Source organism: Anarrhichthys ocellatus, unplaced genomic scaffold (assembly GCF_004355925.1).
Source record: "Anarrhichthys ocellatus isolate YVR2014 unplaced genomic scaffold, GSC_Weel_1.0 scaffold26, whole genome shotgun sequence".
NCBI lineage: Eukaryota > Metazoa > Chordata > Actinopteri > Perciformes > Anarhichadidae > Anarrhichthys > Anarrhichthys ocellatus.
In genome coordinates this window covers 1,100,507-1,117,221 of record NW_022280056.1, presented here as the reverse complement: position 1 = coordinate 1,117,221, position 16,715 = coordinate 1,100,507, and the positions used below count along the sequence as shown (strand labels likewise).

The window sequence follows — 16,715 nt, the reverse complement described above, 5'->3', positions numbered from 1 at the left end:
ATCGGCTGCAATCCGCAGTCCCTCCAGGACTTGTTCGCTTCCAGGACCCTGAAGCGAGCAAGAAAGATTGTAGCCGACCCCTCTCACCCTGGACACAAACTGTTCGAGTCCCTTCCATCTGGGAGGAGGCTGTGGTCCATCAGGACCAAGGCCTCACGCCACATGAACAGTTTCTTCCCATCTTCAACTCTGACTCTTACATCCCCAGGACAATTATGTTACACTCCCTTGCTCATCCTTTCTATATTAAAATACACATGCCATTTTTATAATATACTTGTTTTAACGTCTGTTTGTTTGTGTAACATATTTTATTGTAACTTTTAATATTTTTCTATTTTTTTATTATGTCTCGAATGAACAATGAACACAGTGCAATACTGTGTTTATTCTTATGCACCATTCACCAAGTCAAATTCCTTGTTTGTGTAACGTACTTGACAATAAACGGCTCTGATTCTGATTCTAGTTTTTGGGTCTTATCGAAGCCCCGCCTTAAACTCCTAATCGACCAATGAGGACTCTCCAAACTGAGGGAGGAATAAACACGGAAGTGCTTCAAAGAAAACCACGACAGAAAGGACGACACGTAGGCTGTGTCTAGTTTCACCCTGTACTGAGCCAAAATGAACTTAAATTGAATACATTCCAGCGTATTTCAGACTGCAGTATATGTCGGTTCGTTAGTTTAGTCTTACTTGTAGTTTTTCGCTCCTGACGGTCCAAATGGAGACAGCTAGAGGTGTGGTTCTGGCCACAGAGAGATATGGCAGTGCAGAGTCCTGGAAGTATTTTGCAAAGGATGCAGTGATGGAGAGGAGAAGAGATGGGAGTAAATGTGAATCAAGAGGAAACTCTATTGTTGGAGCGTTTAAAGTAAGGATTTATAACGTTTCCACAAAATAAATGTGTGATCTCCTGCCACAAAAGCCTGATTGTGTCCTGTCAAATGTCTGAGAGAGCGACTCTATATTTCTGAATGGCAGGTCATGCTTTTAGGTTGTGGGAAGTCCTCTTTACAGATAGATGTGTGATATGTGATGTACACGGAGCACAAAATGCTGTGCAATAGTTTAACCAGCTCTACTAAAGGACAGAAAGAGACAGAAATACAACAGTTCAATTAGAAAGGAAGAATTCACCATTCATTGGTAAAATAACGTGTGCAGATTTAAATAGTAACAGGTTTCTGTTTTAGAGCCAAACTGCACCATTATGGTTCAATAGCGATCGAGGTTTCACTTTTTATGTTTCTGGACTGGAAAACAAGTTCCAACAGTTTTCTCTCCTGTCACGCAACACTGTGGGAACATCAACTAAATAATAATTATAGTAATAATAAACTTCATTTGTATAGCACCTTTCATACAAGAACTGCAGCACAAAGTGCTTTTCAACAAAGGAAATGAGCAAAGAATGAACATAAAAACAGGGAAGATAAAACACACTAAGATAAGATAGAAATAAGATGATTTTTTTAATCTAATAATAGTATAACATAAGAAGGGAAACAAAACCCAACCCAATGAGGAATTATAATATGAATAGCAATCCTAAAATGAATATCCATTTACAGCATGAACATATACATCAATAAACACTGCAGCAGCATCAAAAGGATTCTATTCTCTTCTAGTCTGATCTCTTCTTTTCTTCATCAGTGGTGCAGATTTGAATTTTTAAGACTGAAACTAAAGTTCACTCTACCAATAAATGGAAGCTTTAATCATTTAATTCTTCTTCTTTTGGGGCCCAAACTATTTAAAACGTAAATAATGCATTTGTTGTCTGAAGTATACTGTTTAATCTCTCTTAAAATAGCCATGTAAGAAGAAAAACATCGATATAACGGCTACATCGACTGCTCATCCACTCCCCCCCTCAGACTCACATTTTGACTTTGTATTTCAGAGTGTCTTTCTGCCTCAGGGCTATCCAGAGAGCGTCAGTGATGACTACCTGCAGTACCAGTTTTGGGATACTGTGCAGGTACAGTAAATGACGCACTAACGCTATCGAGATCGTCAGCATCAGATTGAAACTCTCCATCCACGCTCTTCACTCTCTCTCAGGCTTTTTCCAGCTCTCTGTCAGGGACTCTGGCTACTCAGGCTTCTCTCAAAGGTGTCGGTGTTGGAAACCAAGAGGCGACGGTAGCTGCAGCCACAATCACCTGGCTACTAAGAGGTTATCCCTTAAAATACACCACACATGTATGTAACTCTAGCACGGTGAGTGCAACCTGCAAACTAATTGTCTTCTCTGCAGATGGAACTGGCATGTTGGGAAGAATCCTCTTCGCTTGGCAGAAAGGGTACGGACTCTTTTTAAAATACATTTCATTATTTAAGTGCAATAAAAGTTTTGGGAGCTTAAATACAATGTTTGGATGCTCTCAATTTTTGCTTTTTATTTGTGCTCATCTTACACTGATGGGAATTCCTCTTCATGATCAGTTTCTTTGTCTTTGTTTCAGGAGTAAACTGGACTCTGAGGCCAAAAAGTGGAGGTAAGCATGGTGTTCAGGCACTCGATTAAAAAGACTTGGGTCAGTCTACTCTACTCATTATTATGAACCCATTCAAAGTTCTATCTTTTGATTTGCTACCAGGCTTTTTGCTGATGTCCTCAACGACATCGCCATGTTCATGGAAATATTGGCTCCATACTTTCCTGCTTGCTTCATCCTGATTGTCTGTACAGCCGGAATATTCAAGGTAAAAAGACAAACTTTAAATCAGCTGGGAGGAAGGAAAAAAAGCAAAGTTGTTTGCTGCTATAATAATGTTCTGAATATCAAATAGAGAACCTTTAATGGGGTTGAAGATAAATCATAGAGGTTGTGAGTAAACAGTATTGTTTATCTATCAGTGCTTTTACTCACAAGTTAGTGGTTAATCAAACGCCCAAAGCCCCCGAACAATTCTAAGAAAACGGGTCAGAAGCCCAAAAAAGGTCAGAGACCACTGGCCCTAACTTGGTAGCCTGTTGATCAGAATGCGTGGCTACATTCACAGGTCTGGAACCAGGCTGCAGACTGTCAATCAAACCTGATGGATTGTCAAAATATCCTGTTGTTGAACTACTAAACATTCAGTCGGCTTATAGGTTTAGGGCTTCAATGTATTTCTTGATAAACACAAGCTGACTTCTGTGTGTTTTTCTTCTCCAGTCTCTTGTTGGAGTGGCAGGCGGAGCCACCAGAGCGGCTCTGACCGTTCATCAGGCTCGCAGAGACAACATGGCCGACATCTCTGCCAAAGACGGCAGTCAGGTACTCTATGACCGTTAACTGTTTATTGTGGAGGAACCCATAGTGAACAGCTATCACTGTATTCAATTGTCTTCTTTCCTTTTTTTTAAACTTAACTACTGACTTACTTAGTTTCTGATATGTGTGATAATGAATATGACATATATGTCTGATAATTAGAATTATGGCTTTTGTATTACTGTTTTATGTACTTTATTGAATTGTTAATTGTTTGTGAATGTTTTATGACTCCATGTATTTTGGATGAACCACGCCTGCCGTCATGAAGCCTGTTTACCTGTTTGTGTGCATGATGTATAAATATGGGGGTGGTTCAAACATTCTGAACTGAAGAAGATCCCAGTACGATTGAAACAGTCATTCGTAAATACAGTTGGCATGGAGTAGTGTGGAGGCGTTACCTTTTCCCTTATTGATGCTGTTTTTCTGATCGCCCTGAACCTACGAGATGTGCGTATAATAATTAATCTTCTATTACTGTGATGGATAACATTGTGCACAGTTGTGGTGAATACAGACGTCTATTTCCTTCACCCATTCATGTGCTCTTCTATTGTGATTATACCAGGGACCATTATTAACTGGCACATCACAGTATATACTGTATATTGACTTAACGATGGCTCTGCCACATGAACAATACTGGGAGCCTGAAACTGAAGCAGCTAAATGAAACTCTGCAATCATTGATTTTATTCTTTACAGATGTGCTTTTCCGACTGTGACATGTATAAAAGTCGTCATTAAAATCAGCCCTGAACAGCTGTCTGCACTGGGCAGTGTGCTTGTGTCATCTGCATGTCTTTTATTTCCCACAGGAGACTTTAGTGAACCTGGCTGGACTGCTGGTCAGTTTGATGCTCATTCCCATCGTCACAGATAATCCGATGTAAGTGTTGATGTAGAAAACGTGTATAAATCACCATTACAATCTGACACAGGGACTTCATTTTTTCAAGAGTCTGTCATGTCTTCATACCTCTCTCCGTCCCCTCAGACTGACGGTGAGCCTCTTCCTCCTCTTCACCGTCCTCCACCTCTTCGCCAACTACAAGGCTGTGCGCTCGGTTGTCATGGAAACCTTAAACGAGGCGCGGCTCTCGATTGTGCTGAAGGGTTACCTGAGAGACGGACGGGTCCTGAGTCCACTGGAGGCCAATCAGAGAGAACCAGTTCTCCTGGGTAATGTTGTGACATCTTCATCATGACTAATTCAAGTGTCCAATTGTTGCAGCATTGAGACAGAATACATATTAATATATATTAATATATGAGGATGTCTAAGTCTATTTATGTCTTATTCTTTATTTGTATTGTTTTACTCATGGTGGTGTTCTTATTGTTTTATGATGAACCCTTTCATGATTCTGTCGTTTGTTGTTTTTTTCCCTGTACAGCACCTTGTAAAATTGCTTTGGAAAGGCGCTCTATAAATAAATGTCGTATTATTTATGTTGCTATTATTAATATGTTAATTTTGTGCATTCAGAATAATGGATTCTACGGCTTGTTTACAGAGTTCAGGAAAACGGTGCCAATCAAACTTGGAGTGAGGCTACAGGAGGTGGTAGAAAGGTAATTCAATGTTTTGTTTATATGATGAGAAATGAAGCACAATAACACAGTTTATTCTAATTTTGCTTATTATTTTGTAGCCCAGAGGATCTGAATTTGGCTTTGAAGGAAAACAACATGCCTTACCTTTTGGGAGTACGAAATGGTGTGTAATCTCCCACCGTCCTCCACAGAACAATGTGTTTAAGAGCCATATAACTTTGAATGTTGTTTATTAATAACTCTGCTGTGTTCCTCTCAGGCTGTGTATGCGTTTGTCTGGGACCAGAAGCATCAGTACATGATGAAATCAGAGCCATGTGCCAAGCTGTGTGGCTCAGCAGCAAGTTGAGCCCTCCAACATCCAGAGACCCTCCAACCCAAAGTGAGCCTTTACCTCCATTCATGTCTTTACAATAACAGCAGTGCTTTCTCTCCTTTACACGCTCTTATGTTTTAAAGGTAACTGGGAAATGGTACATGAGAGTCACAAGATGATGGACACTATTTTCAAACCATTTCTCAAAGGTGAGCACACACACACACAAAGCTAATTTAACCAAATAATCACCAACTTTTTATTGTGCAATTTAGCAATAGAAAACATTATTTTTGCCAATGTAAATTTTCAGGTGTGGAAGCTGCAGGATGGGACACAACACGAACTTTACTGGACTGGGATGAGTGGAGGGTTGAGTGGAAAACAAAGAACCACTGAGATGTGCGACATCTGCAGCCATTTTGCATTCTTTATCACAGTTTTTAATGTTGATCAAACAGTGTTGTTTTTAAGTATACATTGTTTAAAACATTCTGTGTGTATGATACAAGTAGAGAAAAAAGAAATCTATATTTGTACTGAAATATTTAGATTTTTACAGGTGTACAAATGTGTCCTACAAATAAAATATAACTGACTGCCCTTCTATCTTTTATCCATAAGGTAGCGCTGCAGGGCGTTCATTTGCAATTAAATACGACACGAAGAATAAACGTTGATGCAACAGTTGCGTCAAGTTAGTAATATTTTTGGGTAGTAGCTGAAAATATGCATTTCCGGTTTGTGTATAATTAACAAATGCCGTTGAATATTCAACAACAGGGTTTTTATACAAGATGAGCAAACATATACTCTTGTATACTGCCAATTACGATGTCATTATTGTCAGATGTATTATTTGACTTTGTTAATGCAAGTTTTCAAATATGTCATGAGTTTATTATTTTGAAAATTGGGACCGGATGTTACGGTTGTATTATTGCTACCTTGATTGGTCGCTCAAACAACTGTTGGCAACAAAATCGGTTCGTTTGGACGCAAATTAAACTAAATTGTGTACTAAATGGGAAGATATAAATGTGCCTACGACTGCGAAAGCTCCAGCGAGCCAGACGAGAAGTATTTTAAGTGAGTATTAAACATTTGTCACTCGTAAACAGAGCTAGCCGGCCGGCAGATTTGTGAAGAGTCAAGCTAGCGAACATAAAGCTAACATAAACAGCAGCATGAATAGCATTAGTTAGCCACTCAGCGGCAAGTTCTTCCAGCACATTTTGAATTTTTAGCACATTTACTACGAATTTAAGAAGAGAATGCAGGACGAGCATAACGCTAACTAGAGTCAGGCAGTGAAAGATTCACCCACTTACAGAGTATAAATATGATTTATTAGACAGAATTGACTTCAGATAGATCTTACAAAACATGTTCATCACTTTGCAACATTGTATATATTTTGCGTACCTCCATCACAATAGTAATAAACATTGCAACACTTAAGTGAAGTGCTCTACTGGCGTCCTTGTGCATGTGATATTTAACAAAAATAACAGGAGTTCTGCCAATGAGAACATTAAGGTTTAGTTCAGTGTTTCGGTGGTTTAATGAGTTTTTGGCTTCTACAGATTTCCCGTCTACAATCCCCGAAAGCTCAAGAAATGGCTGATCAACATGAAGTTGAAGGACTGGACCCCGTCTCGCTTCTCTGTGCTGTGCGTCAAACATTTCGAGGAGCAATACATCGACAGGACCGGCAAATGTGTGAAACTTCGGGAAGATGCAGTTCCCACCATATTTTTATCCCCTGGCAAGACTCAGAAAAGAGAGGTTTGTCTGTCGTTACTCAGTGTCTTTGGATCATGTAACAAATACAACATCAGCTCATAGAGTCGAGAAAGTTATTCAGAACAAGACAGTGAAACGCTTTAGTAGCACAGAAGCTTCATCTGTATGATAATTATCTGAATATATCGCATGTAATCACTGTCACTGCTCCCTGATATAGGCTTCCATCAACACAAGAAGTAAGAGATTCAAGGTGAGAGTGTGTTATATCAACATTTAACTGTTCAAATTCTGTGATTCATCTTTAATTTGTGGTCATTTTAGCAGCTTGTTGGTCCATTTTCTCTGCAGTTATAAAACATCTCAGATTTTGCTCAGATTGAGCTGCTTTGAGTTAAGGTTGAAAAAAAACAAGGACGTTAACATGAATTCTGTCTTTAATTCACTTAAGCACCATGGAGTCTATTAATATAAGTATATTAGTCGCTTACAATGACGATCAGTTCAGGTTTCTGAACACACTGTGTGTTGTTTCTCTGTATCGTGAACCCAGTCAGCTGGTGTTAAAGCCTCACAGACGAGTCCAGCTCCGTCTCCAACTATCACTACTGCCACGGCAAAGAGAAGAGTCCGGAACAAAGAGCTCAGCCACACAGAGGAACAGCCTGCTGGGTAAGTCACTTAAAGTTTGGCTCTGTCCTAACCCTCCACTGTTTATTCTGGCTTTACGTGTGTGTGTGTGTGTGTGTGTGTGTGTGTGTGTGTGTGCGTGCGTGTGCGCACACAGACTCTCTCCGCCTCCCTTCACTTGTATGTAATTCATTGGCCAAAAAAGAAACAATGTGATAATATTGTTTGTGTGAATTATTGACAGACCTAGTTGTAAATATGGATTAACTTCATTATCAATTAATCTGCAGAATTCAAATTTTTTGTTTGGTGAAACTGTCCAAAACACAAATATCAAGTATATTTAATATCATGTATATTTAATATCATGTATATTTAGTATTTATCATGTCAGACAAAGAAAAGCAACACATATTTAAATAGTTTCAGCTGTAACTAGTGAATATTAGTTGGTTTTTTGTTGTTGTGTTTATTATTATGAATTATTGAAATGATGTATCGATTGTCAAAATAACATAAGTAATGTAAGTATGAGTAGTGTGTTAATCCAGAACTGTGGTGATTTTAATTCACATGTTGCATTTTTACACATTTATATTGTAACTTAGTTGTGATGCTCGACTACAAGCTTTTAATTATTCTACTAATACTGTGAGGAAGTAACAGAGCACTTTCAGTTGGAACCTGAATTCCTGTATTAAGTGTTTTTTGGATTGTTGCTTCTTTAATGTGTTGACTTTTTATTGTTTATTTTCAGGGACAATGACCCAAAAAAGTCAAATGACAAATGGAGGATTATAGTAGATGAAGGGCTGATGAAGATAGAGTCATTTCCACACTTCTTCCACGGAGATTACTGTTCACCACAGGTACGTTTTATTATACATTATAAATATATGTAGTATAATTTCTAATCAACATCTTTTCATTACTTGTTAATCTCATTATTGTGGTATGACATTAGACAAATCAAAGCCTTTTGTGTCAGATGTTTATCTTCATTATTGCAGTTTGTTATCAAAAACTTTTTCATCTTTATATCCCATTGGACATTGTGTCATTTTTCACCAGCAGGATGTTCAGTGGGCTCCAGATGATGATTTGAGTGTAAGTAGTCCTCATGGTTTTAACTTTTATTCTTTGACTCCTATGTTACGACGTGTTTTAATCAAGTGCTCGTCTGTAGTGTTCACAGACGGACTGTGAGGATCTTGAGAAGGTGATAGAGGTGAGTTACAACAGGATCACCTGAACGTACTGCGGCATTAAACTGAACCCAACGTGGTTGTGATGTTCACTGTGATGTGGTGGTGGCAGGTGAAGGAGCCGTGGCAGTGGCTTGGTCTGGATGTCAGAGGGCCGCTTCCCCAAACGCTGAATGGACACAAGTACATCCTGACAGTGACGGACTACTTCTCCAAGTGGGTGGAGGCTGTGCCGATGCAGTCGTGCCTCCCTACGGATGTCGCCAAGCACATCGTCGACATCATCGCCCACTTTGGGTACCCGATCAGGATCCTCTCCAGACTGCCTCATGACATAGTCCACAAAGTGAGTGCGTTGTTGATTGAACTGCTCGTATTGTTTGTTATAGAGAGCTTAAAGGGAAAACGTTCTACTTTTTATGTGGATATCCTCATCATATGACATAGTTGGATGCAAGGAAGAGTTATTGTCTCCTCAGCTTGAATTTAAAACCTTTAATTACTATTTCCATGGAGTGACAGATGGCATTTTAGGTCGCCACACATTTAGTTTTATAATAAAGTGTTTGTGTAACATTGTGTCCTAATCAGCCAGTGTCTCACTTTGTGAATGTGTCCCCGTGTTAGATCAACAGAGAGCTGAAAGATCAGCTGAAGATCACCGTCGCTCTGGTCGTCTATCATCAGCAGACGGGCACCGTGGATCTGATCACTCAGCAGCTGATTGACAGGTCAGCACTTACAGTAATATAACAATAAATACTGTATCTGCAGTGCATTAATGCATCTTCCAGCTCTAAATTGACAGGGAATATAAAACATATAGTGAATCAAACATTGAAGTCAACTTTTTGTACAAACGTCTACTGTCGCTCCTCTCAGCAGGGCACACGTGTATCCTGTGATTATTTTCTGATGGATGCATGTCACTGAAACATCTCTCATCATGACTCCCATGTTTTTCTGTTTGCTGCTCGTTAACAGGATGGTAGGCGATCTAATAGAGGAGCATGCAGCTGACTGGGACGTCTACCTGCCTGCCAAGGTGTTCAGTCTGTGTTTCAAAGAGCATTCGAAGACGATGGAGAGGCCCTTTTCAGTGCTCTGCTGTACGGGACTGCAGCCCGTCCAATCCCCCAGAGGACTGAATGTAAGTGAAGGTTTTGAACGTTTGAGGTTTGATGAGCCTTTGTTTTGTGATACTGTAAAGTGACTCTTGTGTTCTTGCCTCTCTGTTCCACAGTTTGCTTATTCCAAGATCAGAGAGAGTGCCTTCGTGATTAGATAGATATCTGAAGTGTATTTGGTGAGTTGAATATATTTTTGTGTATATGTAATATAATGTTCTACATATTTCTGGGATCATGGAATATCTGCATTTTCTCGAGGTGTTTTTCAGAAAGAGAAAGTCAGTGAATTTGAAATCTCAAAGCAGTTTAAGAAAATATGGAGGAGTTTCACTTTAGTATTTTTCGTTCATGGAAAAGTGCTGTAGTTATTCAGGCCACAGTGGGAATGTGTCTCTACATCATCTTTCACTCTGTCAGTGACTCGCTGTCATTTCAAATCTGTTCAATCTAAATTAGGTTTTGACCTATTTCTTGTCCATCGGCTCAGTAGAAGGCCGTTTTCATGCTTGTGTGCTATTTTTGGAAATCATATCAGAATGCAACATTGTATTTAAATATGCTGAAAGAGCATAACAAACGTAATGCATGTTTTTAATGTCCAAAAGTTTAGAAAAGAGATGTTTTGTGCTTGAACCTTATGAGTCTGGTGGATACAACAGTGTTATGTTTTACTTCAGGATTTATTTGTATTTTCAAGGCTGCTGTGACAGATTTGTTTGTCTGTGTATAAAATGTAAAACATGTAAATAAACTTGCTTTCAATAAGAATTGTTTGATGTATGCGAGACGAAAAATGTGACTACAAATATACTCCTGTGTAATCAATATGCTCTCAAAATGAAGGCATTTGTCAGTATTAGATATTGTCAGCACCATGATTTGAACTTATAACTATTTCAACGTGTTAACATGAACATATGCAGTATGTACAGTAGAGCATCTGCAACATAAGAATCTCATCTATTACCTGCTCAGGCAATCAGAAGTTATGCAAAGATAAATTGGAGCCTCTTTGTTTACAGACTTCAGTGTTTTGGTTAAAAAAAAACATCCACACATTTTAAATCTTTAGCAAACAAATGTGTCAAACAACAACTGCTGAGTTTCAGAGGTCATGTTTTCAATAAGAACCTCCTAAATCTAAAGAATTGTTACATTTTAAAAGATTTTAGTTTTTTCAAAGAAAACTATTTTAAAAATGTATTCGTTTTTATGTTTGCATCGTTCTGTATCATGAATCGCCTGCTGACCAGCCAACCACGTCACAAACGCAACAGGAAAGAAGAACCCTGATCTTTCACAGCTTGCTCTATTTGTTGTTCTCGGCTGTGGTCTGCTCAGCTGCTCCACTCCCTGTGAGGACAGCTGCTCTCAGGCTCAGAGGTGGAAGTTAAGTCCTCACACATGAAAGAACCCACCAGTGAGAAGAAACTAGAATTAGACTTGATACTAAATTAAGGATTATTCGGTCACTCAAACCAATCATTAAATTAAGCTGGAAGCCAAGGATGTAGTATCATGCTAAGAAAACAAAAACCAGAAAGTTCAACGGACTGTCAATTTACTAATTCTACTGGGGATATTTAACATCCATAATGTTCTCGAGGTCTTGCTCATCATTTGAACCTTTCTGGATTGAATTTAGGAAGTACTTTCGAGTCTATCCAAATAGCAACAAATAAGAAGTGTGCTCATATACTGAATATGCTACAGGATTTTTAAAAATACATTTAGGAAATTAGATTGTATTGCCTACCTTCTCTGTTATTTTGTATTGTAATTTTTCCCTCTTCTTCCCACTATTTTTTTAATATTATTTTTTAACTATTTTACAGTCACCCTGTGATCTGCTAATACGTTGCATGAATCATCTTATTGGGAATAGTCATGTTTTCTATGTTGACTCACGAAAGGGTTGATTTCTACAGCAAAGATTGGTAGAAGAAGAAGAAGAAGAAGAAGAATGTACCGCCACCTGCTGGTTGGTTTTGAAGTTGCAGGTGTGTCTGCTGCTGTGATCTCACAGTTGTCGCTGTGCGGTGGAGGCGTTTTTTTTTTCTCCCTCTGTGTGCAACCAACCGCAAGAAATGGTGAGTGAGGAAAACAGATCCAGCTCCAGATGTAACGGCCCGTTGACGAGTCAAACTTAACTTTAATTAGTCACTAAGTCTTTATCTAAGCCGTTAAAATGTCTGCCGTCAGTAGCGGAACCAGGCTGGTAACAAAAAACGACCATCCAGAAGCTGATGTCTTTGTTTAGCTAACCCTTGCTAACATGGGTTAGCTTCCTTACGTTGGTTAACGTCAACACTGTAGCTTCAGCTAGCTGGACATCGCTTTTATAATACTCGAGTCGACAGCTAGGTTAGCCGAGACGGGCGCAGACGAAAGTGCATATAAATACACATCGTTTTGGATACGTGACAAACTCAACTGACAAACTTTGCTTTGATGAAATGGCTAGCTAGCCACGAAGAAGCTAACTAGCAGAAGTTGTCAGTAGCCGCTGTATCTTGGTTAATGTTATCATCTTAACATATACTTTAAAAAACAACTTGATTTTGACAGTTAAATGAAGCGAGTTTAATGTTAGACAACAAACATGTGTGTCTAGTAGGTGCTATATTGGGAGAGGGGCACGATCTCCAGACCCACAGGGAGCTACTCCAGCTAGCTGCAGGCTAACGTTAGCTCGTTGTGACGCTAGCTGGCAGCTGCTGCCTGTCTTTAAACGCCTACATGTAGAGACCGGTGTGACGTTATGGAGTCACACTAGATCAGTCTGTTTGTATGAACCTCACGAGCTCATCAACTAATTCACCAAACTACTGTCACTGTAGTCTCTACTGCTGCCAAACATCCTAACCCTCCAGAGTTATACTTAACTAGCTAGTTATTGTCTGTAATGAGGTAAAACACATTGAATAAATGACAGATATTTACAGTCAATGATGCACGAACATGCAAACATTTTCTTACTCGCGTTAATTGCGTGTTACAGACGTGGTGTCTCTATTCAGAGCATATTGTGTGTCCACCATTCACCACTACTCTCTCAAAGACTTCAAGTAGCTTATATGATGATGCTATTAATATTTACTTAAGAGACCTAGATGGTGTCGTGTTTGTGTCTATAGGAGTCGATACTCACAAACTGTTCTAAGAAGTCTCATGTCAAATGTATTTGCAGGCCTGATGACACTTGAAAATTAAATCATCTTGGGATTTAGTGCCACACACGTCCAATACCACCTGTGGGGACATTGGTTTAGTTGTTTCTTTGTAAGACACTGCTTCATATTGTTTTAAACTGATTTCTAATTGTGTTTTTCTATGTAATCTATTCTATGTAATGGCTGAGAACCTTTTACCTAGCTAGTACAGACAGAGGTTATCACTGCGACATTTACTTTATCTGCAGCTTCATCTCCCTAGTTGGTGTTTGAGTTAACATCTGTATTAGCTCGGGCATTGTTTTGTGCTCAGTATACTGTACAATAAGTATCACACTAGTGTACTAGGGTACTTGTATTTCACTTGAGTGTTTCCATTGTATGAAACTTTATACTTTACTTACTTTATACTACTCCACTACATTTGTGTGACAGCTGTAGTTATTTTTCAGATTACAGCTGATCGTCCCCTTCCTGTCCAGTGAAAATCACGTTTCTCCAGATGTGTCTGTGACGAACTGAAGGATGAAGTGTTCCTTTATGTGTTGAAACAATCCTTCTACTTTTGAAGCTGAATACACTTTTTAAAAAGGAAAAAGCATTTCTCACAAAGCTGCAAACCGCTCTGAGCTCAGGAAAAGTTAAATATTTTAATTAAGTACGGTTTGAATGCAGTACTTGTACTCGTAGTGGAGTATTTTCACAGTTTGGTATTAGTAACGGATCTGAATAACTTCCACTACTGAGCAAAAGATAAAGTTTCTACCTGCTGATGCAAACAGACACTTTGTGGAGGTTTTAGCACAGAAACGACCAGTAATGAGGAGATTATGACTTGCTTGACTTTACACCCAAAGTATCTTTATTTCTTAGTGAGGCTCGTGGATGAAAGATGACGGTTATTACTACAGATGCAGCATACTTCTGTCTGGACTGATTTGTTTCAGACGAAACGTGCCTCCAGAGATTCACGGCATCCTGTCTGAGAGGAAAGCATTCACAAGGTCAACGGTGGTTTTTCTGATGTCAATATTCTCGTGAGTCATCGGTGTCTCATTTCCATTCTTTCCTCTTCACTCGATCTCTCTTCAGGATGTGTTTCTAATGATCCGACGCAACAAGACGACCATCTTCACCGACGCCAAAGAGTCAACCACAGTCTATGAGCTGAAGCGCATTGTGGAAGGCATTTTAAAGAGGCCCCCTGAAGATCAGAAACTTTACAAGGTAAAGGAGCGTATGAGTGAAATGTCCAGTTAGTGGACCGCATACATACAGCTAATAGCTTTGAATTCACATTCATGCTTTATCACCGTCTGATTGAGGAGAGTGAAGGGGAGACAATATGAAGATAAATACTGTGAGACAACGTCTCAGGAATAAGCTCTGCTGTTTAAAGCTGCAAAAATCAGTGGAGACAATTAATGGGCAACTATTGATGATACATTTATAGTTTCAGTCATTTTAAGTTAAAATGCTAAATATCCTCTGGTTTCAGCTTCACAGATTTGAGGATTTACTGCTTTTCTTTGTCATATATGACAGTAAATGTATTTATTTTTGGACAGACAACTGCATCATTAAATTGACCCAATGGTTAGAGGATTCCTCCTTCACTGACACTGAATACAAACATGCTGGCTGAGAGGAATGCAAGTAGTTTCACAACAGCGATGAGTCCTCACCCATTTCACTGCGCTGGCAACTCTGTCTCCTAAATGTCTTCAGAGGCTTTGAACATCGTGTCTGAAAAGGCTGATAAACGTGGAAGATAGAAATGATCTTCTGGCTGTTCGCTATGTTTATCTTTTATGAAATGTCTTCACCAGGATGACGTGATGCTCAATGACGGTCAAACTCTTGGAAATTGTGGCTTTACAAATCAAACCGCTCGACCTCAGGCCCCGGCCACGGTGGGGTTAGCGTTCCGTCTGAGTGGTAAGTAGTTTACTCTTTAGTCAACAGTGTTGTAGTGTTGGCGTCATCCAGTCACTTGTTTTATTGAGCCGCTCTGAGTCCAGTCTGAGCAGAGACAGTTGTTTTGAACGATAGCAGCTCTGATTTCCAGTGATGTGTCTTCTCTCTTTCGCTCTCTCTTTTTCTTTCTCTTTCTCTCTCTCTCTTGCTCTCACTCGCTCTCTTGCTCTCTCTCTCTCACTCGCTCTCTTTCTCTCTCTCTTCACTGGTGTCACTTTCAGATGATTCATTTGAGCAGCTGAGGGTCGAGTCTTTCTCCACTCCCCCAGAGCTCCCTGACGTCATGAAGCCCCAGGACTCTGGCAGCACAGCCAACGAGCAGGCTGTACAGTGAGGGAGGGAGGGAGGGGAGGGGGGGGGGGGGGGGGGAAACGGGGGGGCTTCACGGGGGGGAGGGAGGAGTTACATTTTGTGATGCCTCCGCGGGTGAGTTTTTACCTTGCCGACGACAGATCTTCAGCCGGGCACAAACGGTTACCAACACGGACTCCCCTCGTTGTAAATGTGAGGGCGAGTGCTTCAAAGTGGTTCATTTGTCCTGCAGTGGGTGAACGCATGCTAGATACATTGATCATTTCACACAAGACCCTTCAGAGATACCTGACGGACTTGTCACGACACTGTCAGTCATCCATGGGGTTGGTAATGGCTGAACATAAAAAGTTGTACCTCGTATTTAATTAATTCTACTCTTTATTTCGGGTAAGGTTATTGCTACCTTACTTGTGTTTTTTTTAATTTTACTGGCTTAAACGTGGGAGTTAGACTATAAGGTGTGACATTTTTAGGCTTTTATGTTTGTGTGTTTCTTTATTAAACTATTGCTAGGATTGAACACGTTTTTTGGTCTTCGGCCTGGATATGTGTTGCGATAATAGCTCGGAGTTTGTGGATTTCTAAGTTACTATCTGTATTTCAAAAGCGTTTTGAACAATATGGGTCTGAGATAAAATAGATTCACTTGTTGGCAGGAGATCTGGCACTAAGATGAACATTTCTTGGTACTTTACCGTATCAGTAGTTGTAGTTTTCCTACTGTAGCTGCTCACACATGTTACTGAGACTGAATGCACTCAGTCGTGGGACCTGGTGTTGAAAAGGCAGATGTTTACCTTACTAACAGAGGTCGGGATGAACCAACTCTCCTCTCCAATGTTTGATTGTAGCCGATGACATCTTGGAGATGCTCTTGACTTGAATCAGTGCGGCTGGTTGTTCATAGTAAACCTAAACCGTTTGAAGTTAAGCGGGTAGTTTACATGTGATGATCTGTGAGTCGTGGGCTGCACATTTGACTCTGTTGTCCCAGAATCACTGCCCATTTAGGTTTAGTTCATGCTGCAACTTATGTTGTATTATACCCCATTAATGACTTCATACACATTTCTTTTCCTAAAATCAAAAGGGGGATTAGAAATCAACTCTCTGCACATCAAATAAAATTATAACACTGGGTCTCATGATCTAAAAAAAACAACTACAATTTAAAAGGTAAAACCCTCCATTCGTTACAACAGGAAAGTATATTCTGACCTGTGGGTGTGGAATGAAATTGTTGACGTTAGCATTTGCAAATTGAGGCTGTTAAACAGTGGGACATGATCAAAGTTGCACTTGTAACTGATTTAACATTAAAACAACTGTTTTTCACCCCTGTGCACTGTGGTGTTTTTGAATGTGTAGTCTGAGGAACACAATCAAATGTTG

General features: G+C 39.7%; 3 protein-coding genes across 5 annotated transcripts; all 3 read left to right on the top strand.

Moving 5' to 3' along the window:
• The first annotated feature begins 562 nt into the window (after positions 1 to 562).
• Positions 563 to 5,680, top strand: rusf1 (RUS family member 1). 2 transcript variants are annotated; one of them, XM_031862380.1, is made up of 14 exons: positions 563 to 876; positions 1,912 to 1,989; positions 2,073 to 2,187; positions 2,269 to 2,314; positions 2,477 to 2,509; positions 2,612 to 2,717; positions 3,173 to 3,274; positions 4,093 to 4,163; positions 4,272 to 4,456; positions 4,792 to 4,849; positions 4,930 to 4,994; positions 5,091 to 5,213; positions 5,291 to 5,356; positions 5,461 to 5,680. In XM_031862380.1, the coding sequence occupies exons 1-14, from the start codon at positions 727 to 729 to the stop codon at positions 5,544 to 5,546; spliced, it is 1,284 nt and encodes a 427-aa protein (XP_031718240.1). In that variant the 5' UTR covers positions 563 to 726; the 3' UTR covers positions 5,547 to 5,680. The 2 variants fall into 2 exon arrangements, with proteins under 2 accessions (XP_031718240.1, XP_031718239.1); XM_031862379.1 differs by having other exon boundaries at positions 2,073 to 2,314.
• LOC116391617 (uncharacterized) lies at positions 5,675 to 11,072 on the top strand. Of its 2 annotated transcripts, none has more exons than XM_031862382.1 (11): positions 5,675 to 6,236; positions 6,734 to 6,935; positions 7,114 to 7,146; positions 7,447 to 7,565; positions 8,281 to 8,392; positions 8,598 to 8,630; positions 8,710 to 8,751; positions 8,841 to 9,074; positions 9,356 to 9,459; positions 9,713 to 9,878; positions 9,972 to 11,072. In XM_031862382.1, the coding sequence occupies exons 1-11, from the start codon at positions 6,172 to 6,174 to the stop codon at positions 10,014 to 10,016; spliced, it is 1,155 nt and encodes a 384-aa protein (XP_031718242.1). In that variant the 5' UTR covers positions 5,675 to 6,171; the 3' UTR covers positions 10,017 to 11,072. The 2 variants fall into 2 exon arrangements, with proteins under 2 accessions (XP_031718242.1, XP_031718241.1); XM_031862381.1 differs by having other exon boundaries at positions 8,595 to 8,630.
• Positions 11,073 to 11,841: 769 nt separating this feature from the next.
• Positions 11,842 to 16,658, top strand: elob (elongin B). The gene is made up of 4 exons (XM_031862336.1): positions 11,842 to 11,948; positions 14,124 to 14,258; positions 14,861 to 14,969; positions 15,230 to 16,658. The coding sequence occupies exons 1-4, from the start codon at positions 11,946 to 11,948 to the stop codon at positions 15,340 to 15,342; spliced, it is 360 nt and encodes a 119-aa protein (XP_031718196.1). The 5' UTR covers positions 11,842 to 11,945; the 3' UTR covers positions 15,343 to 16,658.
• The last annotated feature ends 57 nt before the right edge of the window (positions 16,659 to 16,715 follow it).